Below are 27,374 nucleotides of genomic sequence, written 5' to 3'. Positions count from 1 at the left end.
CGGCCCCCTCTTGATTCTCATCTTTTCTGATTTATGTCATCTCACCTCTGGTATCGGTGTCCACACCAGTAAACGAAAGCTCCCGTCTGTATTGCATCGGTCACAAACGGTGGCACTTCCAACAACGCATTACTCATAGAGCCGGGTCTCGGGCGTGTGTTTTATGCACCATTCTTCTCTCCTTGTTTTACAGCTCATGAGCAGCATGCCACCGAAGACAACAGACTTGACACAGCACTGAAGAGGTAGGTGATCCCCTTCATCTATACTGCTGTGATAAATCCAATGCTTATGACTACTGTAGATGTACATGCGTTAGTGCTGTACTGTGTACGTTATGCCTTTGGCTCCTCTGATGCTTCAAGGTTAGCGCTGGTGGTTCAGGGTTCATTGTGTCTGGGAATCTCTGGGAAGATGTGGGGGGCTAACGTGGACCAGAATAAAACCATGAGCTATAGAGCCACACCATAGAGTGCAGTTATTCCCTTGTGGATGGTTGTGTTTTATTCTTGAGAAATCTTTACATTTACATTTTGGGCATTTAGCAGGCACTTTCATCCAAAGCGATTAAGTACATTTGCAGTACATAAGTACATTTGTCAGAGGAAAGAGAAACAATAGATCGTCGGTACAGTAAAGATATTCATAGAAACAATTGCTTAGCATTTACAATTGCTAGGTTAACCCATTCCCTGGATACAACAAGATAGTTAAGATAAGATTCTACAATGCTTAGTGCTCCTTCTAAGTGGCAGAAAACGTGCAACATACATATTTTCTATTTCAGATATATAATAGTAACACAGTGCAGGTTTAATATACACAAGCAATGTTGACGATTGTTTTGGTCACGTGATGATATGGATGGTTACAGATGTGATGGATGGTTCCCGCTTATTTTGTTTAGTATTCTCTGATAGATTGTGTAACTGGCCCTGGTTGGCAGCAAAGCTAACAATTTGTTTAAATACATGTCATATCTAGTTCCACTGTAGCGTGATTACGTTCCTGCACATAGGGTGCTTCCCAGTCTCCAGGCTGGTGGGGAAGTCAGTGATAGCAGCAGCAGAGATAACGCACACTAAAACATATCAGATCCACCCAAACGCTCGGACAGAGCGAGGTAAGGAGGATCTTGGAGGTCTTCTTCTGTAAATCCAAAGATGGATCGCATGGACAATGTTGATGCTCCTTTTTGAAGTGTCTACGTGCAGGATTATTGCAAGCACAAATCAGTTCAGATTGCCCTTTTACGAACAGGTTGAGACAAAGCAAAAGGCAGGCCTTTTCGGAATCCTTTTCTGTTCCGTAGAACATTCTGTGGGTTGACTTGTTTTATGTTTGAACCGGGCGGTTTTACCGTCAAAGAGGAAGTGATCGTTTAGGGTGGGTAATGGCAGAAATGTGTGCTTAATGCTGCAGTTCACCTACCGGCCAAAGGGGTCAGTGATGAGCAGGAATGTCTTGCATAGAGTCCCTTTAAACAACGCTTGACGTACCAATAAACCGCAGCTTCCTCTGACGCACTCGTCACTGTTATCTCTCATGTTCGAACACAAAAAACAAAAAACAAGAGCAAAAAGTGCTTGCCTGTAGCCTCTGATTTATAGACGCACTGGCGGCCTCTTTACTCGGGCGGAGCCAAACCATATCTGGAACGTTTCATGTGGGAGGGAAAGAAATGGTGGGGTTGGAGAAACAAAGCAAATTGATTATCTGAGGCTTGTTTGGATAGGGAACCGAATTGTTTGCTTTAAATCGTGAGTATTCCGCTCCCCAATAAATCTCTGAAAATGCCCATAAAGGAGCACGCTAACGATGCCAGACACAACTTTAAACCATTACGGGAGTTGATTGCCTTGGGCACAGCTCTGCACCAGTGATCCCCTTCCAAGCAGCACTGTTTCACGGTGTCCTTTCCCCACCCAAAACAGAACTGACATGGCCACATCACCCCCTCTCTTTCCTTCTTCTTCCCTTTCTACTCTTTGTTGATAAGGGATGTTTTCACATTCTCTTATGTGTGTGTGAGACTGTGTGTGGCTGATCAAAAGGGCCTTGCGGCTTACCACACCTTTGCCTTAATGAAGTTACTTTCCTCTAATTTCATCCCAAGAGGGAGCAGACTTGCCTGGTGCTGGCAGAGTCTCTCTCTCTCTTTCTCTCTTTCTCTCTTTCTCTCTCTCTCTTTCTCAGCCACCTCATAAAAGTGACACGCTGGTGAAGAATATTGGCTCACCGAGCTTTGGGTGGGCTCTGTTTGTGTGTATGCTTGTGGATAGGCCAATTCACACTAGTACACACAACACACTCACACCACGAAAATACGTTTGAACATAACCTGACTGAACCCCCTCCTTCCAGTCAGCTCCCGTGACATAAGGGTTGAATATGCTCTTGGCTTTTGTGCGTGGATATGACCGTGGATGTAATCGTAGTCATCGTCGTTCTTGTACAGCCAATTACACGCAGTTCTGACTCTTCTGGTTTGCGTTTCAGATACTGCTGAGGTTTTCCTGGTTCTGTCCACAGTTTTGGCCCATTAAGTTCACTGCGGCCGTGTCACGCCCAATTTCACGTGACGTACACTCAAGTTGTGCCCAATGACATTAGTTCATGCTAGCTGGGAGCCCGGTACCTCACTCGCCCATTATATCAGCCCAGTCCCAAAATGTTATTTTTCTGCTGAATGTGCCCCCCCGAAAAAATATATTTTTATGTTAAATCTCTTCCTGGAAAACCGTTTCCCTTCGCAGTCGTTATTGCTCAGTGTTTTCCGGGGCCGCCAGTGAGGAATGGGATTGCATCACCGCTGAAATTAGCATCATAACAGGAACAAGGAGGTCACAAGTGTTGACTTTTTTCCCCGAAATAAATCCGCTGATCATCAACTCCTGGCTGTTTTGCGGCTGTTGTTCCTCCACGACGTTCGGAGTGCCGCCATCTGTTTGGGAGCGGGGAGGGAGCCTGCTTGCGGAGCTGTGCGAGGATGATGCATGGTCGGGAGACGTGCAGAAAGGAGGGGAGGCAGGAGGGGGGGGTGATTTGTGCCCAGCTCTGACACCCTGACCCCCGGGGGTCGAGAGAAGGGAAACCAGTAAAGAGGAGGAGAGCTGGTCAATCATGTCGGATTATGCCGTCAGCTAAACGCTAAAGATACCTGTGTGGCTGTGTTCCACGTGGACATTTTGGCAAAACAAACAAACAAAAACAATCAAACGGACTGTTCTCCGGTTCTGTTCGGAGACAGTCTGTGGCCGGTGGTGTGGTAGGGGCAGTTTGCTGCCCCAGCAGTTTGTCTGGCCGCCTGCTGCTCCTGCACAGCATGCAGCGCCCCAACCGTCCACAGACCCCCGGCCCGCTGCGCTCCAACATGTCTTGGATTAGCGGCCGCGGCGACGCAGCCACCTCACATCTGGAAGTCAGTCTGCGCCGGTGTCCGCGGGAACGAGGGCCGTCTCCTCCTGAGTCACGGCCCCCTCTTTATCAGCCCCCCTGACAGTCGGGAGGCGGAGGAAACGTGTTTAATGTTTGGGTTAGCGAGGGCATCCCGGAGCGGCTAGGACTGCCCTCTCTTGATGCCTGGCGAGGGTGGCTGGGGGGGAGGGGAGGGGGGGAGGGGGGGAGAACCCGGCGGAGGAGTTTCAGGTTTGGTTACAATTGAATTACATTGAGGAGTCAGGATCTGGACTCCATCACGCTGGGGAATAATCATATAAGTCAATAAGTCACGGTGTTCCCTATTCATATTAGTTAGTTTATTGTGTGTGTGTGTGTGTGTTTCTGTCTGTCTGTCTGTCTGTCTGTCTGTCTGTCTGTCTGTCTGTCTGTCTGTCTGTCTGTCTGTCTGTCTGTCTGTCTGTCTGTCTGTCTGTCTCGCTATTCTCTTCCACCTCTCTTCCCCTCCTCGCTCTCCTCCTCATACCCTGCTGTTTTTCTTTTTTTTGTCGTTCTTTCTTTACTCGTTCCTCGCCTGTCTCTTTCTACCTTTCATTCTCTACCGCTCACCTTCTCCTTCACACTCTTCCTCTTTCACCTCTCTCTCTCACTGTCTGTCCTTGTCTCTCTCTTTCTCTTTCATTCTCTCTGTGTGTGTGTGTGTGTGTGTGTGTGTGTGTGTGTGTGTGTGTGTGTGTGTGTGTGTGTGTGTGTGTGTGTGTGTGTGTGTGTGTGTGTGTGTGTGTGTGTGTGTGTGTGTGTGTGTGTGTGTATTCTCTCTCTATTGTTATTATGTCAGTCTCCTTTGCTCTCTCAGTTGTTTGAGGCCTGTGTAGCCTGACGTCATATTGCCTTGCATTAACACCAGCCGGGTTGGGGGTTAGACTCCAGCTGGGGAACATTAATGCCCATCCAAGAAATGTATGCAGTAGAGGTATTGCAAGATGATTTTAATAACAGAGTCTTACAATAAGTCCCTTCCTATTAATAAAATTCCTTGTCCCATCAATGTCCCATCTTATGCTGCGTTCCAGCGGTTTTCGGTCAAGTGCCGAAAATGTTGCTTACGTGAGAGAAAATTCATTGTCACCGTCATAAACATCATCATTATCCACATCCTTGTGTGTTTTTTTTCCCCCTTTTTAGTTTCCAAGAAATGGCGAGCTACTTCGGGCTGAGGCCCAAGTCTGGAGAGAAGGACGTGGCCCCCGGTTTTGTCTTCATGCTCTGGTATGAGTTCTGCTGCGACTTCAAGAACACTTGGAAGAGAGAGAGCAAGACCATCTCCAAGGAGCGGTAGGAAACCCCGTCATCATCGTCGTTAAATAATCATCAAACATTTGATCCAAATACACCGAAATATGTGAAATTACGGAACAAAATGTCGTCCACGAAACACACAAAACATTTGCGCCGGGATCAACCGTACCCGTTTCCCATCAAAGCGAGCAGAGGGGCCACAGAGCAGAAGGCAAGCATGCTTCGCTTTACCTGGCCCCTCCTCGCGTCCAAGCCCCTGAAAGGCCTGGGCCTAAATTTACGACGCTCCCCTTGACCCGAGGCGGCGTGCAGGGGTGGCAACCCACTGAGGGATGGAGGGCCCTCCTGGCTGCCGCCTGCCTTTACTGTCACAGGGGCGGTGGGGGCCCCGGGGCCAGTGGAAGGCTTCCTGGGTCATGAGAGAGCTGTTAAAACTGTGTCGCCGATGCCCAGCATGCAGCCGAGAGGGCAGGGGCCCAGCGTGGAGACGGTCTAGGGCGGCGGGGGAGACTCACAGCAATGAGCCATGGCAACAGCTCATATATGCAGGATAGAAGTAAGGGGAGACACTTTTATTTCAGTATCACTTTGATGCTGATTTAAAGGTCCACAGCCGTTGGTATTGCAAAAACAACCAAGTGTTCGGTCCTATCGGTGTCCTTTGTTGTTTCTGGATATAATTTTTGTGCATAAATTACCTAATATAAGTAAAACGGAATTACGATATAACAAAAAACATAAGAATGTGATTTTTAAGTGCTTGTATATATCAAGATGGTTTGATTTATGGATGAGTATAGATGTGTTCTCTGTATGCACAGTTGTCTGTATGATGCACAGTTCTTAGTTTTCACAAGGGCCGTGTTTACCTTTGGATCCTGCTGTTCTTCTGCAGCAAGATGGCAACCCCCTGTTCCCCAAGGAGTTAATGGCTCCAGCGTTGCCATGTGCTCTCTTTCTCGCGTTCTTTCTTAATTGTTTACTGGGCAATCATGTGTCACATTACTCACAGCTGATTGTGCTTATGCACAATTAACTTTATTTTAAATAGTGCAGCAACACTCATAAAAAGGCCAAGTTTTTTTTAAAGCACGCCTCATTATCTCATGGACCTACTGTCACCCTGGTGTGTGTGTGTGTGTGTGTGTGTGTGTGTGTGTGTGTGTGCGTGTGCGTGCGTGCGTGCGTGCGTGCGTGCGCCGCCACTGAAGTTAAATTGGTGCAGCTTCTTTTTTACCCAAACTGTAAATATTATAATTAAACCTTAGCGATTGTTGTTTTTTGTCTGCTGCGCCTAGACTGAAGGAGGCGCAGGAGAACATAAAAAAGATTACGGCAGACAAGAGGGTAGAAACCAAGAAGATCAACGCCAACAGTCTGGTAAGATGCCCACTACAAAGCGCTGACAGGGGGGCACCTCTTTCTGCGTGAACACAAGTGCAACGGATATACATGACGGATATATTCCTCCCATCTCTCCAACAGAAAGAGAGACTGCGCCAGAAGCAGGCCTCTTCTTGAGGAACGCGGCGAGAGCGATTTACGGACCAATCAAAACGCAAGGAGCCCAGGAATAGCGAACACAACGACCGGTACCGGAGAACCCGAGGTACCAAACGAAAAAAAAAGCCCTGCCGGCTCCATCGCTCCTGCGCTCACCACATGCCTGACCCGACGCCATACCTCATAGTTCACCGTCCTGCGCGGCACATTTTTTGTCTCCCCGCGTGAACCTCGCTCCGACAACTCCACCGAATACCTCTACCTCGTCTTCCCTTCGGGTTCTGCTGCACCCAACGGATCTACCCAGTAGTGCAGACTGCCCCCCCCCACCTCCTCCCCTCCTCCGTCTATTTACCACCCTCTCTGACTGGTCTCACCCAGCGAACATGCACACTGTGGGGGCTGCGTCACCACGGGACAGCAGCTCTGGAGGACAGCGGCCAATAGCAAGACGGAGGGACCAGAGGGAACGCAGGAGGGTAAGGAGTCCTGTCCCGTCGTCGCCTGCGAGGTCGTGGCGTCGGCCTGCGTTGCTGACACGGTCAAAGTGATGGGAGTACTCGGGGGAGGGGGGTCTTGGGGGGGGGGGGGGGGGGGGTCAAAGGTCGACCTCATTCATCCCGCATGGGTGTGACCTCGAGTGGCCGGCTTGTGAAAGGGTCACGGGGGGTCAGGGGTGTTCACAATAGCGCCAGCTGATATATCGACACAGGGGTGAGTTACACGGCCGCCTGAGCTCCTGGGTTCACGCTGGGTGCCTGTGCGGATGGTATTTAGCGTGAGATATGTTGCCCACGTTAGCAGAATCACCAGTAACACATGCCGCTGCCTACCGCTGGAGGGTCATTGCTGTAAAATACGAGCCGCGGGATGTTTGTGTTTTAGAAGGAAGTCAACCGTCGAGGAACGCTTAACCAATCGGTAGAAGTAATCAAGCTATAGACAAACTGAGATATCACTATGAATATGCTCGTATTAAACAACAGCTAGTCATTCACAATGGAGTATTATGTGTTGTACTTGCGTTTAATTTGGTGTTTTTGGACGTATCAGGGGCCACGAGATGGATGATATAATAGTATAACTTGTGTTCTGTGAGTAGGCAATATCGAGTCATGTTGTTGCAGTGCATCCATGCAGGATTTGGGTCAAAACCACGAGCAGACCCTGGCTCAATAACACGAGAACCTGCCCCCAAACACACAAGGATAAATGGGTTCTCATGGATCGAGCTAAAACAGAGCGAGAATAGAATCAGGAGAGGGAAGTGTTGTTCCGAGGTAAGAAAAATGAAGTGTTAATTCTATGAAATAGTTTATTTTGAAAATGATTTATGAAGTGTCTGTCATGTCTTGCACACCTTCCTGCTTGTAAAATATGTACACAGTAAATAGCTGCGCCACATTCCCCTGGGATGGTAGGCCTACCTATATTACAAATGTATTGCACTTTTTGCACTCTTTTCCTATGCAAAGCTATGGTTTCCTTGATAAAACAGGTTCATGAATTGTACGGCATCACAATGAAAATGGTAGAGAATGTTGAATTTTTAAGAGTAGCATATGTGTTCAATTTAAGATTTTATTTTCACTATTTGTCAGATATCAGCATTAAAAATACATGTGAATATACCTCTATTTATGGGAATAAAACATTTATTTTAAGGTTTTTCCTTTTAGGATATATATTTTTAGGAGATGTAAAATGGTCAAGAAGCTGCCTAATATTTAATTTGGATGATACAAACTCTGTCTGTAAATATACCTTGCTATGTATTTGGCGCCTACTTGGATGTGGTGCTATTATAATCAAAAAATGCTGTTTAATCAAAGCTTTTATAAAAGGTTGTTTGATTTCTGTTCGTTTTGAGACTAATTATTAAAATTATGTAACACTCATTATGGCTCCTCGTGTCATTTCCCGGGAAGAGTGAGTGAGTGAGTGTGTGTGTGTGTGTGTGTGTGTGTGTGTGTGTGTGTGTGTGTGTGTGTGTGTGTGTGTGTGTGTGTGTGTGTGTGTGTGTGTGTGTGTGTGTGTGTGTGTGTGTGTGTGTGTGTGTGTGTGTGTGTGTAATATTTTCATTATCACTGTTCTTCAGAAGACGCATGCTGATGAACAATTTAACCACAGAACATTTTATCTTTAAGAGCTGCCAAGGGTGTAATTCGTAGTGCAAAATGCAAGTGCAGTATTAAGTATTGTCAATGGATGCTTTCATTGACGATATGCGTCTATTGCGTCTAGTTTGACAAATAACTTCAATAATCAATAATGCCCAAAATAATCATATATATACTGCCATCGGCCTGTAAAATATTGAATAAAACCCATCCACCGGGGGTTTTATGTTTAAACAAATCACTACAATTAAAGGGAAACGGGTATAGCCTTATTTGTATGTTTAAATCGGTTGTAGGCCTACGATCAGTTCCCATAGGCTGATAGTGTATCGTATTACGCACCATACTGCAACGTTCCCTTTTGCGCGTCATTTTATGGCATCGTGTGACGGATTGTTTTGAAACAATCGTTGAAACGGTTGCAGGAGATGTTTGGAGATAGACACATTTTATCACAACCAAGAACAAATGAATTCCTGCGGAAAGTTTTTACGTTCACTAGATTATAGTAGTCTGTGTCGTCATAGCAGGACTAAAAATAATCACATCATTATTGCCATCATTGCCGTTTATTTTTTCCCAGTAACCAAACCATTCTGCTTACATTAATAGTGGCTTCACAGTTAGGGTACTCACACTGTTGCTACAATAGATTTGTACAATCAAATTGTACAAGTAGGCTTTCTTTATAACTAACACTAAAGTCTACGGGTTACTTTAGCAAATCGAGTAGTCCACCAGTTCCAACAAATTCGAAGGACTTCGATATTCACAGAAATCCACGAGAGTCTTGAACCGACCGACCTTCTATCGCCACTTATCCATCATGTTCCACATAGTGGAAACTACGAGATACATACATACATTTACCCATTGATGTTCAGACAAGGGTTCCTCTCACCCACTGGGATTGTTTAATCTGTTTTGAAATAGAAAATAAACTTGATTAAACCTACAGTAAAGCAGTCCTACTTATAAAGTCGTGCGTAAACGTGCCGGTTACCATGGCTAGGTTTTCATGCAGTGTGGCCAATTCTGTACCACCGCGAAAGGGTGAGGAAATGATGTGATGGATACAGTTCGTTCAAAGTCCGTGTAAGAAGTAGAAACTGTCCGCGTTTCTCCACGTTGTGTATAAAGGACATAATAGTAGTACTAGGCCAACACTTTTGCAGACCACGTATCCCGCGCGTAGCATATCTCCAAACAGAGAAGGGATGGAAGTATAGTGCTGCTGACGATAACCTTTTCTTTTTTTTACTCCCTTTGAGCAATCCCGTAGATATGAACGTTAATACGTCTAAGGTTGTAGCAATCATCACACACGGTTCATTCCGTTTTAGTCCAACGATTCGATCGACAAACAGCGACACTGTTTGACGCGCTGGATGCGCTTCTTCTTGGTGGAAGGCTGCTGGTCCGGACAGTTCAAAGTCAACGTCATGGTGGTGAATCGCTTGGGCTTACAAAAGGAGCACGACTGGAAAGCCCCCTCTTCCCTGCGCACGTGCCGGGGGATGTAGAAGGAGTTGCACTGTCCGTAGCAGAACCGGTTTATGATGGTCCGGCTGACGCAGCCCTCCTCGTGGATGGTTTGCTTGAGGGGCTGCGTCTTGCACCAGTCGCGCTTCAGATAGCGGCGCTCCGTCACATGCAGAGCCTCCTGGCTGGACTCCAGCACCTCCTCGGCGGCTGGTGCGGACGATGAGCCCTGCCTCCGTCGGGAACCGGAGCCCGCCTGTGGTGGTGCTGGTGGCTGCGGTTGCTGCTCCGATTCGTTTGGGTTGTATTTGTCGGGATGAGGAATGGCGCCCTGCGAGCCTCGGTTTCGTTTGGAGTCCACGGGAGAGCAGGACAGCATGCAGCCCCAGATGAGAATCATGCCACAGAGGAGACGCGTGGAGCCGGCCATCCTTTAGGGAAGGATGGCACAACAGTTAATCATCAGTAGGATCGTTTCGACACTATTGATTATTGATTTCTCACGCGTAAAAAATAGGACGGGCGCGCTGCGTAAATACGAATGAAGCATAGGCTCAGAGCCTGCTAGATATAATATTTCAACTCAACACCAGGATTTGTTAGTTTTGAGCCAAGCTACGAAATACCATGCCGAGTGTGTGTAAACTCGTATCTGCATAACGTAGTTATTCATCTATAATATCTAAACCATAGGCGTGTCCAAGTGCTTTCGGGATAGTTGATGCAAGTTAATTTTCAACTTTCAGAACTCTGCTGCTTCCCAGACGGGTAAATATCCACTTATTTTTTTTAGGTTAAATACGTCCACTTACCTGTGCAGACTAAACCTTGAAATGTCTTCTCTGAGGGGATCCCTTCAGGGCTTCAAAGATAACTCCCCAGATGAAATTGTCCTAATAACGTTGACCGTAATACACACAACTAGGACGCACAGCAGTGATTCGAGAAGGGTGGGAGGCTGACTCTTCCATAGACAGGGGCTGGAGGCTTTAATACAAATTGCTTCAGCGCCGGACTGTCTCCTTTTTAAATGTCTGCCAGCTGAGATGTGCAGTTCCCTCCACATTATTGGCTAAGCGCGATGTAGAGAAAATCCAAACTATCCGCCCCTTCAACACTTGTGTGAACCCACCTCAAGAAGACCGAGAAGCAGAGAAAGTGGAGGGAGGGATTTCAACCACCTATGTTGTCTACATTAATCAAGACTCCGGCAACATTTCGGTGATAACCACATATGTGCGCGTAATTTGGCGATCAAGCCTATTTGACTGCAAGATGGATGTATTCGTTTGTCATTTGTCATCGTGATTGTTTCGTTTGAAGACATAACCATGCGGGTTGTTTAAAGTAGCATAGCCTACGTCTTAAGAAGCACAACAGACAGAAAATACTGTAGTTATATACTATAATATATATATAATACTCTACTTCACAAAACTATGTAGTGCCGAATGTTATCCAATTGGTCACTGCTGCTATTTTCATCCCTAAATAAATTATAAATACCTGTATAGTCCTACGACTTATAATATTCCAAACACGAATAATAACCATTGATGTGTAGTTCCTATTATTTATGTCAAACTATACATGGGCCTATTGGGCTATAGTGATCTCTGATCTCTAAATAGATAAATGCCCAAGTAAGTCTTTGTTTAAATGATATTTCAAAGACTACTTGGTTTTCTAACCGTTTTTATCTCAAAAGGAAAAACAGTTTGATAATGCTGAAAAAGCCTAATTAAATGCATCACATTTTAAACTCAAATTCGTTTGTAGACAAACATTTATTTGGCTGGTGCATATTGTACCCTGGGTTAATTGGATGAAACATGCAGAGGCCCATCATAGGCACCATATGAAACGTCTGTATTGATTTGTTCATTTTCCACAAGCATTTTCGGATGCGTCAATGTTGGGTCTTTGAAGATGCCATTGCTATATTTTTAATTTATAAGCTGGGTTTTAAGAGAACTGCATGTGATGACCTGGACCACTCGGAGCCTGCTTGACAGCCTCTTTATCGAGCTCGGCAAAGCAAAGCCGATGCACTGCTGCCCAGTGCCCATCTGTTGCGCACATGGCGCGGCCTGAACGCGCAGCCTTTTCATGGATAACAGTGCGAATCTAAAGACATGGACTTCAAAACACTGTATGAAGCTCGGACATTCCCCTGAGACGAGTTTGAGAAGGGTTGTCAACAGATCTAGTCGGTTCAAACAATTAAAATAGGCCTAGTGTCAGCCTCGCCAAATAGCCAGTTTATGACTACTAACGCAGATCTAACCTTCCAAACGTAAGTCTACACAATTGAAGACTGATAATTATAAATACATGGAATAATTTCACATAAACGTTGGCTACCGTTGATAGGCTTATTAGGGCTATTCATGAAGTCGTCATTAGCGTTGCCATTGTCAGGGACATGACAATTTAGCATGTCAGTTTAAAAGCGCTTTTAGGACGCCCCCGTGTGGCTTGTAGCCTATCTAGCCAGTCGTATTTCTGCAAATAAAATAAGACTAAATCTAATGTCAATCAATATAAGATTTTAATTGGTTGAGCCATTCCAAACAGCATATTCAAAAGGGTGCAAATTGTAAATGTACATGACACAATACCCAGATTAATACTGTATAGCAAAATTCGTTACCAAAATAAACTGCTTTGACATTTCATGTAGTGGAAATCCAGTACAATTACTGCAAAAAAATATATTTTTTTCCCCCAATCTTTTTTTTGAAACCACAAGTACAGTTGATTTAAAACATAATTTTAAATTAAAAACTTAATCTAAAGACGAATGTTCTTACCAATTGTACCTTGTCACTTGCTTATTGAAGCAGAACTAAATTAAATGTGTTGAAATGTCCAAGCTTCCTTTAGATGGAAAACTAGAGCAAAACTACATTTAGGCAACTGCTTAGAAGCATCGCATGAAGCAAAAGCACAAAAAAATTAAGACAATCAGAGAATCCAGGTCAAAATAAATTAAACTCCCAGAAACGGTTTTAAAAGCACCTCTTTACAAAACCTGGACAGTGAACCGAAAAATTGGCACAGAAGACTTTCTACAAATCGATGGGCTTGGTAGCAGACAGCAGTCGGACCTCACTGAGCGGGTTTCTAGGTGAACCCCTGTAATGCTGCACATCCTTATCAGCTACATGCTGCAGACGGGTCTTCCTGCCCTCCGACACGCCCGTCTTACCGACAGGGTCTGAAGAGTCGCTCGCTGACCTCGACGGCACCTGGTTCGTCACGTCACCCAGAGCACAAACCCTGTGCTTCCGAGCCAACGTGCTGCTGGGCTTCCTCGGCGGCACCGGGGGCGGTATCTTTGCGGCGCCTACTTTGCCCGTGGGCGGCGCGGCTGGTCCTTCTCCCTGGTACGGTTGAAGCTGGGACGCCGAGGGGAGGACGCTCTCCAGGCTTACCGACTTCCCAGCCGGACCGCTCTGGCTGGTGGAGAGCCGCAGGCCCAGCTTGGCTCTCCGGCTGTCGCCCAGGAGGGAGTTGATCCTGCGGACCGACTGCCGCACGGGCGTGCGCTGGAACTTCAGGGGCGTCCGGCCCCCTTTGGCCTTGGCGCCCCTGGGAGAGTACAACGTGAGCTTGTTGAAGTGCTGGATGTGGTCCGCCACTCGAGGCCTCTGAGATTCAGGAGATAGATCTCCCAACACTGGTAGCTGGTTTAGGGCCTCTGTCTTTTCGATCGTGGCACCGTTGCCTTTGTCCTCCTCTGAGGTTTTATTAAAGTCGCCGTGAAAGTCCAGGTTCATTCTACACGGGGTGGACTGTAAGCCGGCGGAGACGCCCAGTTTGAAGTGAGCGGGGCTCTGGATGTCCAGGGCATCGATCAGTTGGCTGCAGTTGATGTGTTGAACTCCCTCATCGGCCTCCTCGCCCCCCATGGAGCCGTTGTTGCAGCTTAAAGAGCCGGCCGCAGCACCACACAGGGAACCATCGGGGGTCTTAACCCCTCGGTTAAAATACAGGCCAGACTCGAACAGCGCACTGTCGATATGCAAAGGAGACAAAGCGGCCAGTTCCATCTGGCTGAAGGTGATGTTTTGGTCATCGGCCAGCTTTCTCTTTGGCGTCGTACGGCCGGATCGCTCGAGGTCTGTAGAAAGTACCCTGAGAGTTGGGGTCTCGGGGGGGGGCATCAGGAGGCTGGCTGAAGGCTGTGTCCGCTCGTCTTCTCTGGGGGTGCCGTCTGCAGGGACTTTGAAACCCTCAGATGGTTGGGTCGGGATGGGAGCCACCTGGGCGTGTGCGAGGGAACCGTAGTTGCTCTCCAGGCTCTCTGCGCTCGAGGCACAACACAGCCTCATGGGTAGGCTCGGCCCTGCGGGAGGCTTGCAGGCCACGATGGCCGGCTCTGAGAAGTAGTTGCTCTTCAGGCCTCGGTTCAACGGGGTGTCCGTGAACGACCTGCCACCGAAGGCCCGGGGGCCGTCCGGGGTCTCGGGGCACCATGAGGTCTGCTGGGGGGCCGAGTCGCGGTGAGGGGATAGCAGGTTGTCCTCAGATTTGCTGATGAACTTGGAGCCTACAGGAATTGGATGAGATAGTGGCAGTGATCAATACTGTTTTTTTTTTTTAATGCTGCATTTAAAAGTCTAGTCATTTGGATTTATGTGAATTTTGGGAATAAACACTTACTCTTTGACTCCTTTTTAGCAGCGGGGGTGAACTCTGCGTCTCTGGTGGGGCAAAAACTGCTGGTGCTCTCCTGAGTGGCAAGTCGCCAGCCAATGGATACTGATCCCTTTGTCCAATGAGAATGAGAAATGAGAGATGAGATCTACTTGGCTCTTGGGGAAGTCAAGCTAATATTGTATAGCAACAATATAACTAAGAGAGCAGTGAGTATTATGTTGTTAAACGTCCCTGACCGATGTTAAATGTAGTGTTTAAAAGGTTAAGTTATGATTTTTGGTTAGTACTTCAGAGGACAATTAAAATCACTTAGAAGTTTGTTTTTTAGCATTTTTATTAAGTCCAAACTATACATATAAAGTATAATACATTTCCCTGATATAGTATGAATATATTTCTGAACAGCTTATTAAATAAACCTGATTCAGGTTCCTTTTCATTAGAATAATTCTCTCTCAAAACATATTTAATATATTTTAGTGGTTTAAGTTTTACAGTGGTTTAATATAATGATAGAACTTAGTGTCTTCAATTGTATGCATCGTATATTGCATCATCAGTTTATCTAGGTCCTTTTATGTCATAAAATGTTTATAGCTCCTATTAAACCTCAAACCATGCTTATCGTTAAGACTTTGTTATACACCTATAATATAAAGTACCCAAGCTGACACAGCAAGACAATAAAAGTGCAACTGTGCAATACTGTACCCCATAACATCTCCTAGCGTGCATCATGTTATGCTAATTAGAATACAAATGCAATTCATTTTAAGACAAAAAAAATTCCACAGGGCGATTCATTAAGAGCATGGTATTTTGATTATCCAGGTTTAGAGGACATGATGGTTTGATTGTCAGGTCTTTCGGGCGCCCACACTTACAGCATCTTTGCTGCTCTTTCCCAGGCTGAAGCGCGAGCGGATAGACTTGCGAGGCTCTTCCTTCTTACTGACTTTGGGGGAAAAGCACCCAGCCTTTCCTGATTCAACTCTGGAACAACAATATGAATTTGAAAAAAAAGGCGATTAATATCGTATTCCATGTGGATGGGCCTATACAGACACACATGTACGCGGTGCCGGTGTTTGTTCAGGAGCCTGTACCTCTGGACGACGTGCCTGCTGCTCAGTCGTCTGCTCTTCCTTCGGGCAGCTGAGCGAACACTGGATCGTGCTGCTGGGGACATGGCATGCTTCGAGGAGGACTTATCCAAAACTCCTGATGCACTGTATGCTGCGAAATAATGACAGGATTGTTTTTTAAAAGATGCATGATCAACATTATGAAAGTCATTGTAAATTAGTAAATTAATCGAATGATTTATTAGTTAAAAATTAAAAAGGCAAAGCAATACCTGATCCAGGCGTGGAGGCTCCACTGAACAGAGCGTTTGGAAGAAATTCTAAACCGGTCTTTTTGATGGATCTACGTTTCTTGTTTGAGAATCCGAAACTCTGACCGGATTCCATGGGAAGTTTGCGCTTCGACGGTGTTGCGATCACAGGAGTAGCGGAGGAAAAGACTGGCAGAAATCACAAAAGTACCAGTTTATAATCACAAGCTCGCAGAACTACTTTCATTCTGTCAGAAAGCCAAACTATTTGAATGGAGCCGATGGGAGAAGATTAGTGCAATTGACAGACAAGCAGGCAAAGTCAGTCCAGACAGGCATAACTCATTCCGAGTGGATTACCATCACAGCAAGTGTGCATTCAGCCCAATGGAAGGAAGCACATGTAATCAGCGGAAATACAAAAAAATAGAATTACTGTTTGAATGACAGATTATATTTTAATGAGCAAGCATGATGGATACAGACATTTTTGCGATCATTCTGCAAGATGCCACATCGTTTGACGGCTTTGACGCACGCGGGTTAACCGCGATACCTACCAAAACTGTCTGTCTGCAAGGTTTTTGTAGGCGTTCTATTAGTTTTTATCTTATTCAGAGCACCATTGACCATATCTGAAACGTGAGACAAACCAAACTACTTACAGAGTACCGATCGGAGCCACTTCAAGCAATAGGTATGGCATTCATCACTGGTTAAAACCTGAGGCTGGATCATATAGTCGTACCTCCTAGGCTACGTCTACGCCTTCTGGAACCCGCGTTCTCCTGCTCCTCGTGGGACGGAGATTGGGAACCTCCGTCACAGCCCATCATGGCGGGAACCTTCTCCATGAGGAACGGTGGCAACATACCTGTACAGCAAGTAGATAAATATACCGCAACATAATCATGCAATCATACATTCATATGTTTTGGCATCAGGGTTCTCCTAGGTGTAAATTTACAGGCCATTGGTCGACTAGAAATTCACAAGAATATAATCTTGACCGCCATCTGCTGGTGAAGGGTCAGAGTATGTGTTGGAGCATGGCCTACAGTTGCATAGACTACCACTGCCCTCTTTGTTGCGATAGGCAGGGACACATACAGAGGTGAGGGGCCAGGGGCAAGTGCCCCGGGCATGACAAGGGCCAGTGAAATAAATAAAAATAATAAAATCAAGGGGCCCCAGCCTATTTTATATACTATTGACCCTACGTGGTGGATAGAATCGAACTAACCCAATGACTGTGGGCTTTAACACACACATGGCACGCCTATAACATATGGTTACATGTTCCCCGTAAACTCCAATTCTTTCAGCCATGTTGGCAGGCCCAACAAATGGCTAGCAGAAACTATGGTTGGCATTCAAGAGACACACTGTTGCAATCTCCATCATGTTCAAAATAGGAAGAAAAATCTGAACATTCGTTTTCGTTTTCCAAATGTTCATGCCCGACTTCGGGACAACCACCATTTATGAATACGAGCATCCTGAGCAACACTCTACAACTCCAGAGCGTGCACAGGCCAAAAATATTAGTGGCCAAATGGCGTGCACGTTGAGGAATCCAGTCAGTCAGGTGGATCTGTGAGGTGAGTGAGGTGAACGGGTCAGCAATGCGGTCGTACCGAAATCTTTGGAATTGTCTATGAAGCAGCGGATGACTGCCGCCTGCAGCCTGAGGCGTTTCTCCGTGTTGGCGTTCATCTTCTCGCTCCCGTCCCCAGAATGGAGGAGGTTGGGTGCCAGGATCACAGACAGGTTGCTGCTGTCCATCTTGTTCTCTGCACTCCTGGAGAAAGAAAGGGTAGCGAAAAGGGGACCCAGCCGGATGATTAAACCCCAAAAAAAAGAAAGGAGAAAAGGAAAGTCGTAGACATTCAAACTGATGATTAGAAGATTGCGAGTCGAAGATACCTCAGGGAAACGTGGTGGACGAAGTCAAAAAAGTGACGCAGGACGCTGAGGTTCTTCTCCGACAGAACGCAAGACAGCAGCAGCACGGCCGACGTCCTGTCCTCCTCTGTGGGGAGCTGCTGGGCTTTGAGCAGGGCCTCGTTCAGCTCCGTTGGCAGGATGGGCTCGGGCAGCTCTCTGAAGAACTGCTTCACCAGGCCGGCAATGTCGCAGGGCAGGGCGCCGGATAGGCAGTCCTCGCCCGCATCCAGCTTGGCCTGAACCAGGGGGAAAGAAAACCCAGCGCCGTCGTAAATGGTAAACGGACTGCAATTTTATAGCGCTTTTCTAACCAGTGGCCACTCAAAGCGCTTTACAATATTGCCGGACATTCACCCATTCATGCGCCCATTCCCACACTGACGGCGGTGTCAACCATGCAAGGCAACAGCCAGCTCTCCGGGAGCAGTAAGGGTGAGGCTTCTTGCTTAGGGACACCTCCCACACTCAGCTAGGAGGAGCCAGGGATTGGCCAACCCGCCTGATTCACATGCTGCCCAGTGCCCAGTCGTGTCAGACTTGGGGGTCCCGGGGTCAAGGTCGACCTCTCAATGGCAGGGTCAACCCAGGTCATCACTCACCCTGAGTGCCTTCAGGCGAACAACGGAGCCCGACTTTCTGAACAAGCCCTCTGTGTCTATGTGGGCCGTCAGCTGCATGCAGGCATCCACTAGAAACCTGTGGGAAGGGGAAAACAAACAATGTGTGTTAGATTAAAAAGACAAACTTCAAAATGCACGATTGGGAAATTGCATGAGCTTTGAACTGATTGGCTCCCACTTGCCTTGGCACACTGCCATGTTCCATATTATAATATGGAAGGCTCTCCAGCGACATCCCAAAAACCTTGGCCTGCAAGGGGAAAATACAAAGATGAACTCCATGATAGTCGGTGTAAATGAGAGAAAACCGTTGGCACAGTGCAAACCGTCCAGTGCTCAGCATCAGCCATGTGGTATTAACTCATCAGGTAATAGATGGTGAATTCTAGAATTCCAGGTCAAGCATGTGACCAACCCCTGGCTCAACGATTAAGCACAAGGTATGAGCAGGAACAGGGTAGCACAGCCCTTAATCCAAAATATCTTAAGAGCCAATGGAAAATAATTGAAAACTAACTTAGAAAATGAAGTTCAGTCGTTTTTAGTACAACCCATGCTTTGTTACTATCTAAATCTTGTGACTGTTCAGCAAGGATTTCTCAAAGGGTTGAGTCAGTATTGCGCGAATGGTAATGGAGACGTTTTAACTTATTATATAACCTATGGGTTTCTACGGAGTAGTTTCTTGTCCAGAGTCTCTGCAGTCAGTTTCATTCAAATGTCAAGGAAATATGGCCCTTGGGGGATCATACGTGGGCGCTCCATTGTTTGGGAAAAGTTGTACCATTATGTTTAAACTGCCAAACAATGTACACTTAACAGGCATACGTTACACAAATGGTTTTCTGAAGGGGAGGGGTGCATGGTTTCAACTATATGCAAATGAGATTAGACAATAACAACAATGAAGACATCTGTCAGGTCGATGCGTTGAATGTGCTCGAATTTGTAGTTTGATTTAAGTGACTTATCATGCCATAGGCAGATTTACATTTTTCTGGGAATTATTTGTTTAGTGAAAATATAAAAGTATATTGTTTGATATTGGTCCTACTTACCGATTGAGTAGTTACTGCCTTGCTGCCCTGTTTGTTTTTATTCCAATTCTTTATCTTTATTCCACAGGCAGCTCGCAGTTGCTCCACAGCCACCAGACGCATCACGTTTCTCTCCATCTCCTTCATGTGTGCTCCAAAAACCTTCAACTGTATTTGTAGCTTAAGACAAGGTGTCCCAATGCGTTCAACCTTGTTAATCGGGTACAAACAACCAAGACACCTTCCAATCCGGTGCGAGCTAGACTTCTTGTGTTTTAAAGCAAACGCAGTTTATAAATGCGTCATATCAGGTGCTGTAAAAACAGCAGACCCGACCAAAACTAGACGCAATATGAACTAAAACTACCGAAGGGTCTTCCAACGTGCATTCCGTTGACTGTGTATAAACCGCAGCTATTTTACGAGATTAACCTCGAAAACGGAGCCTTTGTTCTCGGTTAGCATGTACTCTGAAACAACCAAATACATTGTTACAAAGAAATACAACGCGATCGTCTGTAATCCATCATATATCTTGAATTAAAGCGTTAGCTAGCTAACTACATTAGCTTCAACGCAAGCTCCGTGGCACTTCTTTTCAACGGGGCAACTTCCGCAGATCATTCAAATGGCAGCGCTCCCTACACTCCCCGCTGTGATTGGACAGAGAGGTTTCAACGCATTGCCGATTCGGGCGGAGCTTTCACTTTTGGGCCAATGAGAGCTAAGTACACAGCCCAATTTCCATGGGCGAAACAGTGGTTGAAACCTTCCCACTTTTTCTGATAATTATATTTTCCTTGGTGGGGATCAACACTGCAGCAAAAAAACATTAAATCATATTCGGAATACGTTAATGTAACAACTGTTCTACAATACCCTACACTAATTATTTTTATTTTATTAGGTCATTGGTTTTCTAAATTGAATAAGCATGAATATGACTGAGATCCTTATAGACATACCATTTGATTCATGTTTCTATGCTGACCTTTACATGCATTTTCGGTTTATATTGTAATGTTGGCCAAAAAAACGTCTATCTTGTTTGAAACAGGCTGGCTCATCCCCAAATTGTGTTAACATACATAGGCCTACTTGTCTTCAGAGGTATGGAGAACACTGTGTCTGGAGAGGCAAAGAGAGCATCTTAACACAGAATAGCCGCAGGCAGGTTTGAAACAAGTGGCTGTTCTAGAATGCAACCGTCCTACCAAATGGGCGTCCATTCCAACCCTCTCCCCCATTGCCATTCCTGGATGTAGAGAGGCCTGTCAATGCAAGCATTCATCCCTCTAAGGCGGGACTCCTACTGCAATGCACGCTTCATTTGAATCCCCCATGGGGCGTAACCAAATGTTCCTGTATATTCAGTAGAGTGCTGCCCGGGAAGGACTCAAGGTAGTAGTAGGGGGAAACATATACTTATAGATCTGCTCTTATGCTGGTGGTGTTTGCTTTTCCTCCTGTATACAATTATCCAACACAACTAGATCAACTACATCTGTTCAAATATAGAAGGAGCTTGTGTTGAATGCAAAGTAGGATATTGGAATTCATGGTTGAAACTTTTTTTACAGACGTATTTTAAGTCCTTAACACCAACGGTAGAAATGGTAAGGAAGTATTGGCTTGATCCCAATATCGTGTAAAAGTTTAGTTTCTTCCACTTTTAAAACCATTAACATTGCCGGGATTCACACCAGATTATGCAATAATCTTTAATATCTTTCAACGTGTGTCAGACATCTTTCCTGCACATCAAACAAGTCAACAAGTCACGGAAAGATTCAAGCCTGCTGTCACAATGATTTATTTTTATTACAACAGCACATATATACAGTTGACAAAGACATACAAGTGCTTGTATGCATGGATGGTGTTGTGTGCATTTAGAAGCACTTCCTGTGGACAATGGACGGTCCTGCCTCATCATACTCCTGCTTGCTGATCCACATCTGCTGGAAGGTGGACAGGGAGGCCAGGATGGAGCCTCCGATCCAGACCGAGTATTTTCTCTCCGGGGGGGCGATGATCTACACAAGTTGGAGGAAAAACAAATAAAGAATTGTGTGTTATTGTAAGGTGGTTAGGTCACTATATACAGTACATGCCCTATGTTCTTCAGGCAAGGCTCAAGTAGACGAAATGAGGATGACTTTTGGTTTTCCCCTCACCTTGATCTTCATGGTGGACGGGGCCAGGGCTGTGATCTCCTTCTGCATGCGGTCAGCGATACCGGGGTACATGGTGGTGCCACCAGACAGCACGTTGTTGGCGTACAGGTCCTTGCGGATGTCGATGTCACACTTCATGATGCTGTTGTAGGCCGTCTCATGGATGCCAGCGGACTCCATACCTGGAATGGGATTGACACACAAAATGAACCTTCACGATAAAGATATTAAAACTGCAGAGGGAAAGAAAAGGGAATGTAACCGCCAGACCAGGTTAAAGTAATCCAGGTGACTCACCGATGAAGGAAGGCTGGAAGAGGGTCTCAGGGCAGCGGAAACGCTCATTGCCTATGGTGATAACCTGTCCGTCGGGCAGCTCGTAGCTCTTCTCCAGCGAGGAGGAGGAGGCGGCGGTCGCCATTTCGTTCTCAAAGTCCAGCGCCACGTAGCACAGCTTCTCCTTGATGTCTCGCACGATCTCACGCTCGGCTGGCAAAAACACGTAAAACAACCCCACGTTAATATGACTATGGAGAGGATCATGGAACGTTTGTGTTGCGGCCACTCAGACGTGAGCTGGACACAGAAGAGCTCTGCTGAACACACCAGTGGTGACGAAGGAGTAGCCACGCTCCGTCAGGATCTTCATCAGGTAGTCGGTCAGGTCACGACCGGCCAGGTCCAGACGCATGATGGCGTGGGGCAGGGCATAACCCTCGTAGATGGGGACGTTGTGGGTGACACCATCCCCAGAGTCAAGCACAATACCTATAACGGACATACACACGCACACACACACACACACACGCACACAATCACACACACGCACACACACAGACACAGACCGACAGACACAAACAGGCACAAGGAGCCATAATTAACCACGCGTGCCTGAGACTAGTGTGAGGACCAGCTGTCAAAAGGCGAGTAATCTCCCTTCAAACGCGTCATGTCATAAATACATACAATGCTGCTGACATCTGGGCCTCGCACCCTTAGCACTGCCAGCCAGGGCTTAGCACCCATCATTGGCAGTGACAGGGTGATTCCACCCAGAAGACGGATGACTTCAGTGTCACACGATGCCATGTAGTGCATGTCGAGAAGAATCTCTCTGCTGATCTTAACACATCCCACGTAAAGAGAGGCTAAACGATGGCCCTTTGGCTCTGAAGAGGGCTTTAGAGCCAAAGGGAGCTGGGAGGGTACGCACCGGTGGTACGGCCAGAGGCGTACAGGGACAGCACAGCCTGGATGGCCACATACATGGCGGGAACGTTGAAGGTCTCAAACATGATCTGCAGGAAAGAAACAGGATGTGAGACACAGAATGTTAGTGAATGTGGCTTTTAATAGATGAAGGTTATCCAGACTCTTTTGCGCGCACCACACAACAGACACAGATCCAAACTTGGATGATTTGAGGCTGTGCAATTGGGGAGGTGTTGGCGTTGAAAGTACCTGGGTCATCTTCTCCCTATTGGCCTTGGGGTTCAGGGGAGCCTCGGTGAGCAGGGTGGGGTGCTCCTCGGGTGCCACACGCAGCTCGTTGTAGAATGTGTGGTGCCAGATCTGTGACCAATACAAATATCCGATGTCAGTGCTACACTCAGCGGTGTGTCACATGACCTCCGTCCAGAATTAAGTCACAAGAATTGGTTGGGTTACGCTAAGACACAATTCTTGTATGATCGTATTCAGACAGGAAGCCACGGTCAACACACAGATACACATACACACACACACACACACACACACACACACACACACGCACACACACGCACACACACACACACACACACACACACACACACACACACACACACACACACACACACACACACACACACACACACACACACACACACACACACACACACCTTCTCCATGTCGTCCCAGTTGGTGATGATGCCGTGCTCAATGGGGTACTTCAGGGTCAGGATACCCCTCTTGCTCTGGGCCTCGTCACCCACGTACGAGTCCTTCTGACCCATACCCACCATCACACCCTGGGAACCGTCCACACAAAAGCGCAGGTGAGAGGACATATTGGATTAGCCAATAGAGTTCCTTCCATCTCTATTTATCTCTGCTCCTTAGCTTGATTGAATAGTCTACTGAATAACTAAATAATAATAACAATGATGGTACATTGGGGGGCATGGGAGGGGGCTTGTAGGGATTTGAAGCTCTGGCACCATTGCCATTATTACATTTACATTTAGTGCATTTAACTTACAATGATTCATACACCGACAACAGCGTCAACTAAGCTTGTCGGGAGCAGATAGGGTTAGGGTGTCTTGCTCAGGGAAAACTCGCCACTCAACGCTAGGAAGAGCCAGGCTTCAAACCAGCAACCTTCCGGTTGCACCTGGTCTCGGCCAACCCCCTTTTATTGAATTTCTCAAGGGTTTGTAGTCCCACCTGATGACGGGGTCTTCCGACGATGGAGGGGAAGACAGCACGGGGGGCGTCATCTCCGGCAAACCCAGCCTTGACCAAGCCGGAGCCGTTGTCGCACACAAGGGCGGTGGTCTCGTCGTCGTCGCACATGATTTGGCTTTGCTGGGGTGGTCTACAGGAGGACAGACAGGAGGAGAGACGGAGAGGGAGGGGACGGAGGTGTTAAGAACAGCTGTCTAAACTCCCTACCCTAGGATTGAGGGAAGGAGCTCAAAGGCCCATCAGGGCTGGCCCCCCGCTGAGCTCTCAGCCCAGTGTCGAGTGGGATTGTACTGAACTGACTTACAGGTGACACAACATATTATACACGACTCGGTCATACAATGTGATGAAACAACAACTATGTCTGTTCCTGTTTTAAAGATCCATCGAAGATGGATGATGATTGAACAATCAGGGTGATTGTTGATGGACAATAAAGTCGTCCCCATCTCCATCAGCATCCACTGTGTTTTCAGAGAGTTGTCAGGCATCCCCGCTCAAGTGTTGCCATCATCACGCATATTCACCAGAAACCACTAAGACAAACCACTTGCCCAGGCTCTATCTATAGAGCGCTAATTAGACATGCCTTTGGCTACTATTTCCGTCCCCGCCCGGTTGTACAAACACTGATACTGTATCTCAAAAGCCTGGAGGATGAGGATTGTTCCTGGGACACTACAGAGCTGCTGAGGCAGCACCAAAAAGGGGCATAACAGAAGGACCTGGGGGGTGGGACTATTCTGAGCCCTAGCCCCCCCCCCTCCCTCCCATGTACCTAGGTGGTGATGTTGGTGGAGAGGGGAAACAAGAAGGGTGTCTCTATCTGCAGCTATTTCAGGTTTGGGGGGAGCTTGTCTCAAAGCCAGGCTGGTCGGGTAGCTGTCAGTAAATGGGGACGCTTCTGTTTTACTGCATGCCTCCAAATAGTTTCATTCATTAGACCTCAACCAGCTTTGGTTGCAGTGTCTCCTGGTCTTAATTCACTCAATCAACACTCGCTTTTTTCCTGTGGATGCACTGAAGGCAGATGGGTGTTAGGTGCAGGAAATAGCTGGTGTTTGTATCTTAGTAGGTATTTCAATTTTGTCTCAATGTTTCTGAATACAAGATTTTAGTTCTGGTTCTGATTCTGGTTAGTGCAATAAAAGCACTGATATGTTAACTACTGAAGCAGCTTAGTAAAAGTATATTTTAGCATACATTATACTTAGGAATCATCTTTCTTAAATTATTTAAAAGTACAAAAAACAACCAATGTTGTGTATATTACATTTCTTGCTCAATGTTTGCTACTTATTACAGAAGAAATAGGCCAGTTGATGCGGTCAAGCGACTTATATGTTCACTGATCACCCAGTAAAGTATATTTAAGGGCATATGGATGTTTGATCTAGTTATTTCTTACTAGAAAGTGGATTTCTCTGTATCTGCATGCCCTTTTTAATTCAGGCATGAATAGTAATAAAGCGGTAATAGCAATATTTAGTATAAATTGCAACTCACAGTGAACAACATTTAATTGTTCAGTAATGACACACATTTCTTCCTAAACTTAGGCAACATTTTGTCTTCACTGCGCTACACCCAGATTTGCAATCAACCTCATAAATCCTGCTTCATAATTGGCCTCTATTTGTTGATCTACCAATTCAAGACACATTATTGACATTATAAAATGACCATAAAAATTGCATATCATAAAAATGCTGCCCATCATTTACCTGAACCTCAAACACAAGCAAACATCCTTCTGCATAAAACATACTGTATCCCAAAGGCCTAGCAGAATATCAATGTTTCCAAAAAGAGGTATGAAAGGAATGAAAAGAGGAAATGAAAAATAAATTGAAGGAGGGAAGCTGAGTTAAAGCAGAGTTAGAAGCTCCATCAAGTCCTGGACGTACTCACCTAGTTGCACGGATAGACGGATGCTTCCACTGGGACAAAGGCCCAGGATTTGAGCAGGCCTTAAATACGTCTGTGGCTGGGTCTGGGGCCCAGGGGGCGGGGCTTAGAGTTCATCACACAAGTCCAAAAAAGAGCTGCCAGTAAAAAACATGCAGATCAACAAGCCAGTAAACCTTAACGAGTGTCATGAACTAGTAAAAAAGGAATTTGAGCAACATGAGCTAATGCCTCCTTATTCTATTCTAAGATGTTATTGATAATTATTATATAGCTAATAGAATAAGAAATACATTTAAAACATTTAAAAATGTTTTACTTGGTCAAGCAATAATGCTCTCTTCCTTAAGCCTTCAAGCATAAAGATTTCTAAATATATTGTGTTCAGGGAAACATATATACCTCAAAGCATGACCGAATAACTATTTAATGTAATTATACAGCAGTTATCATGAATACAGGTGAAAACCTAAGAAATTATGATGTCATTCAATGAAGTTGACATGAGGCGTGAACCCATTAAGCCTCCCTTGGCTTACAAACACAATGTGTGACCTCAGTATCATATTCTGCTGCATACCCCTACAATACTATCCGATGTCATCCACCCACCTATCAGATTAGACACCCCAGGATCAACTACTAAATCCCCAGAAGCAACATGACATGAGATGTCTGGTTAAGGAGGTGGATAAACCATCCACATACTCAGAAGACGGAACAGTGTGAGTGTCACTGTGTGTGCGTGCGTGCGTGCGTGCGTGTGTGTGTGTGTGTGTGCGTGCGTGTGTGTGTGTGTGTGTGTGTGTGTGTGTGTGTGTGTGTGTGTGTGTGTGTGTGTGTGTGTGTGTGTGTGTGTGTGTGTGCGAGTCTGTCTCTTTATGTGTGTCTGGGTCTGTGTTTGTGTGTGTGGGCCTGTGTGTGTGTGTGTGTGTGTGTGTGTGTGTGTGTGTGTGTGTGTGTGTGTGTGTGTGTGTGTGTGTGTGTTTGTGTGTGTGTGTCTGTGTGTGCAAGCACAAAAGTGTGTGTGTGCGTTTGTTTGTGTATGTCTGTGAGCGTGTATGATTGTGATCATGTGTGTGAGCGTGTGCGAACAGTGTGTGAGCATATGTGTGTGCGTGCACTGAGCCCACCTAACACAAGCAACAGCTGACGGTAATGCCACTTGGGGTCTGTCTCTGATCTCACTGTCTCAGTGGCTCGCGGCTCTCACTGCCTCGTCCTGATTGGCCCAGCCGTCTCCTTGTAAGGTCATTGTGAGCGCCCCTGTCATTAATGTGCAGCCCACTGCTGCCGCTCCGCGGGGCCAGTGTGTGATATGAGTTCCATATTTGTCCCGCCCAATATCTGCACTTTATCTCCCCTTGGTGTACACTGGACCTTATGAGGTAATACTGTCCTCTGTGCAGCCTCGTTGTAGAGGCATCATTCAA

General features: G+C 46.3%; 4 protein-coding genes across 5 annotated transcripts in view; 1 reads left to right on the top strand and 3 right to left on the bottom strand.

Moving 5' to 3' along the window:
• LOC130383256 (formin-1-like) overlaps positions 1 to 6,752 on the top strand; it is a 50,196-nt gene extending 43,444 nt beyond the window's left edge. The window contains 4 exon segments of the mRNA XM_056591372.1: positions 194 to 245; positions 4,585 to 4,734; positions 5,997 to 6,078; positions 6,184 to 6,752. Coding sequence (XP_056447347.1) covers positions 194 to 245; positions 4,585 to 4,734; positions 5,997 to 6,078; positions 6,184 to 6,219 — 320 coding nt within the window. The 3' untranslated portion in view covers positions 6,220 to 6,752.
• Positions 6,753 to 8,561: 1,809 nt separating this feature from the next.
• Positions 8,562 to 10,833, bottom strand: LOC130382569 (gremlin-1-like). Its single transcript, XM_056590395.1, has 2 exons — positions 10,616 to 10,833; positions 8,562 to 10,234 (listed from the first exon to the last, which is right to left on the bottom strand). The coding sequence occupies exon 2, from the start codon at positions 10,231 to 10,233 to the stop codon at positions 9,661 to 9,663; it is 573 nt and encodes a 190-aa protein (XP_056446370.1). The 5' UTR covers position 10,234; positions 10,616 to 10,833; the 3' UTR covers positions 8,562 to 9,660.
• Positions 10,834 to 12,250: 1,417 nt separating this feature from the next.
• arhgap11a (Rho GTPase activating protein 11A) lies at positions 12,251 to 20,060 on the bottom strand. Of its 2 annotated transcripts, XM_056591152.1 has the most exons (12): positions 19,430 to 20,045; positions 18,554 to 18,621; positions 18,351 to 18,447; positions 17,731 to 17,987; positions 17,442 to 17,605; positions 16,553 to 16,678; positions 16,365 to 16,439; positions 15,826 to 15,993; positions 15,575 to 15,704; positions 15,353 to 15,461; positions 14,472 to 14,577; positions 12,251 to 14,358 (listed from the first exon to the last, which is right to left on the bottom strand). In XM_056591152.1, the coding sequence occupies exons 1-12, from the start codon at positions 19,553 to 19,555 to the stop codon at positions 12,875 to 12,877; spliced, it is 2,910 nt and encodes a 969-aa protein (XP_056447127.1). In that variant the 5' UTR covers positions 19,556 to 20,045; the 3' UTR covers positions 12,251 to 12,874. The 2 variants fall into 2 exon arrangements, with proteins under 2 accessions (XP_056447127.1, XP_056447128.1); XM_056591153.1 differs by lacking the exon at positions 16,365 to 16,439 and having other exon boundaries at positions 12,252 to 14,358; positions 19,430 to 20,060.
• A 1,150-nt stretch (positions 20,061 to 21,210) lies between these two features.
• LOC130382298 (actin, alpha cardiac muscle) lies at positions 21,211 to 26,017 on the bottom strand. Its single transcript, XM_056589953.1, has 9 exons — positions 25,945 to 26,017; positions 24,013 to 24,163; positions 23,466 to 23,594; positions 23,047 to 23,157; positions 22,799 to 22,883; positions 22,192 to 22,353; positions 21,883 to 22,074; positions 21,586 to 21,767; positions 21,211 to 21,444 (listed from the first exon to the last, which is right to left on the bottom strand). The coding sequence occupies exons 2-9, from the start codon at positions 24,139 to 24,141 to the stop codon at positions 21,301 to 21,303; spliced, it is 1,134 nt and encodes a 377-aa protein (XP_056445928.1). The 5' UTR covers positions 24,142 to 24,163; positions 25,945 to 26,017; the 3' UTR covers positions 21,211 to 21,300.
• Between the last annotated feature and the right edge of the window lie 1,357 nt (positions 26,018 to 27,374).

Source organism: Gadus chalcogrammus, chromosome 5 (assembly GCF_026213295.1).
Source record: "Gadus chalcogrammus isolate NIFS_2021 chromosome 5, NIFS_Gcha_1.0, whole genome shotgun sequence".
NCBI lineage: Eukaryota > Metazoa > Chordata > Actinopteri > Gadiformes > Gadidae > Gadus > Gadus chalcogrammus.
Note: the sequence above shows the minus strand (reverse complement) of the source record. Positions and strands in the feature narration are given on the sequence as shown.

What these genes read in the sequence shown, in the direction of transcription:
- LOC130382569 (XM_056590395.1), bottom strand. Translation starts at nt 10,233, where the DNA reads ATGGCCGGCTCCACGCGTCTCCTCTGTGGCATGATTCTCATCTGGGGC.
- arhgap11a (XM_056591152.1), bottom strand. Translation starts at nt 19,555, where the DNA reads ATGAAGGAGATGGAGAGAAACGTGATGCGTCTGGTGGCTGTGGAGCAA. An exon ending in AGACAATTCCAAAGATTTCG is followed by an intron (nt 16,679 to 17,441) that starts GTACGACCGCAT and finishes CTTGCTGTACAG; the next exon opens with GTATGTTGCCACCGTTCCTC. An exon ending in CTTGCAGACAGACAGTTTTG is followed by an intron (nt 15,994 to 16,364) that starts GTAGGTATCGCG and finishes GATTTCTGCCAG; the next exon opens with TCTTTTCCTCCGCTACTCCT.
- LOC130382298 (XM_056589953.1), bottom strand. Translation starts at nt 24,141, where the DNA reads ATGTGCGACGACGACGAGACCACCGCCCTTGTGTGCGACAACGGCTCC. An exon ending in CTACTCCTTCGTCACCACTG is followed by an intron (nt 22,075 to 22,191) that starts GTGTGTTCAGCA and finishes TGTTTTTGCCAG; the next exon opens with CCGAGCGTGAGATCGTGCGA. An exon ending in CTTCCAGCCTTCCTTCATCG is followed by an intron (nt 21,768 to 21,882) that starts GTGAGTCACCTG and finishes ATCCCATTCCAG; the next exon opens with GTATGGAGTCCGCTGGCATC.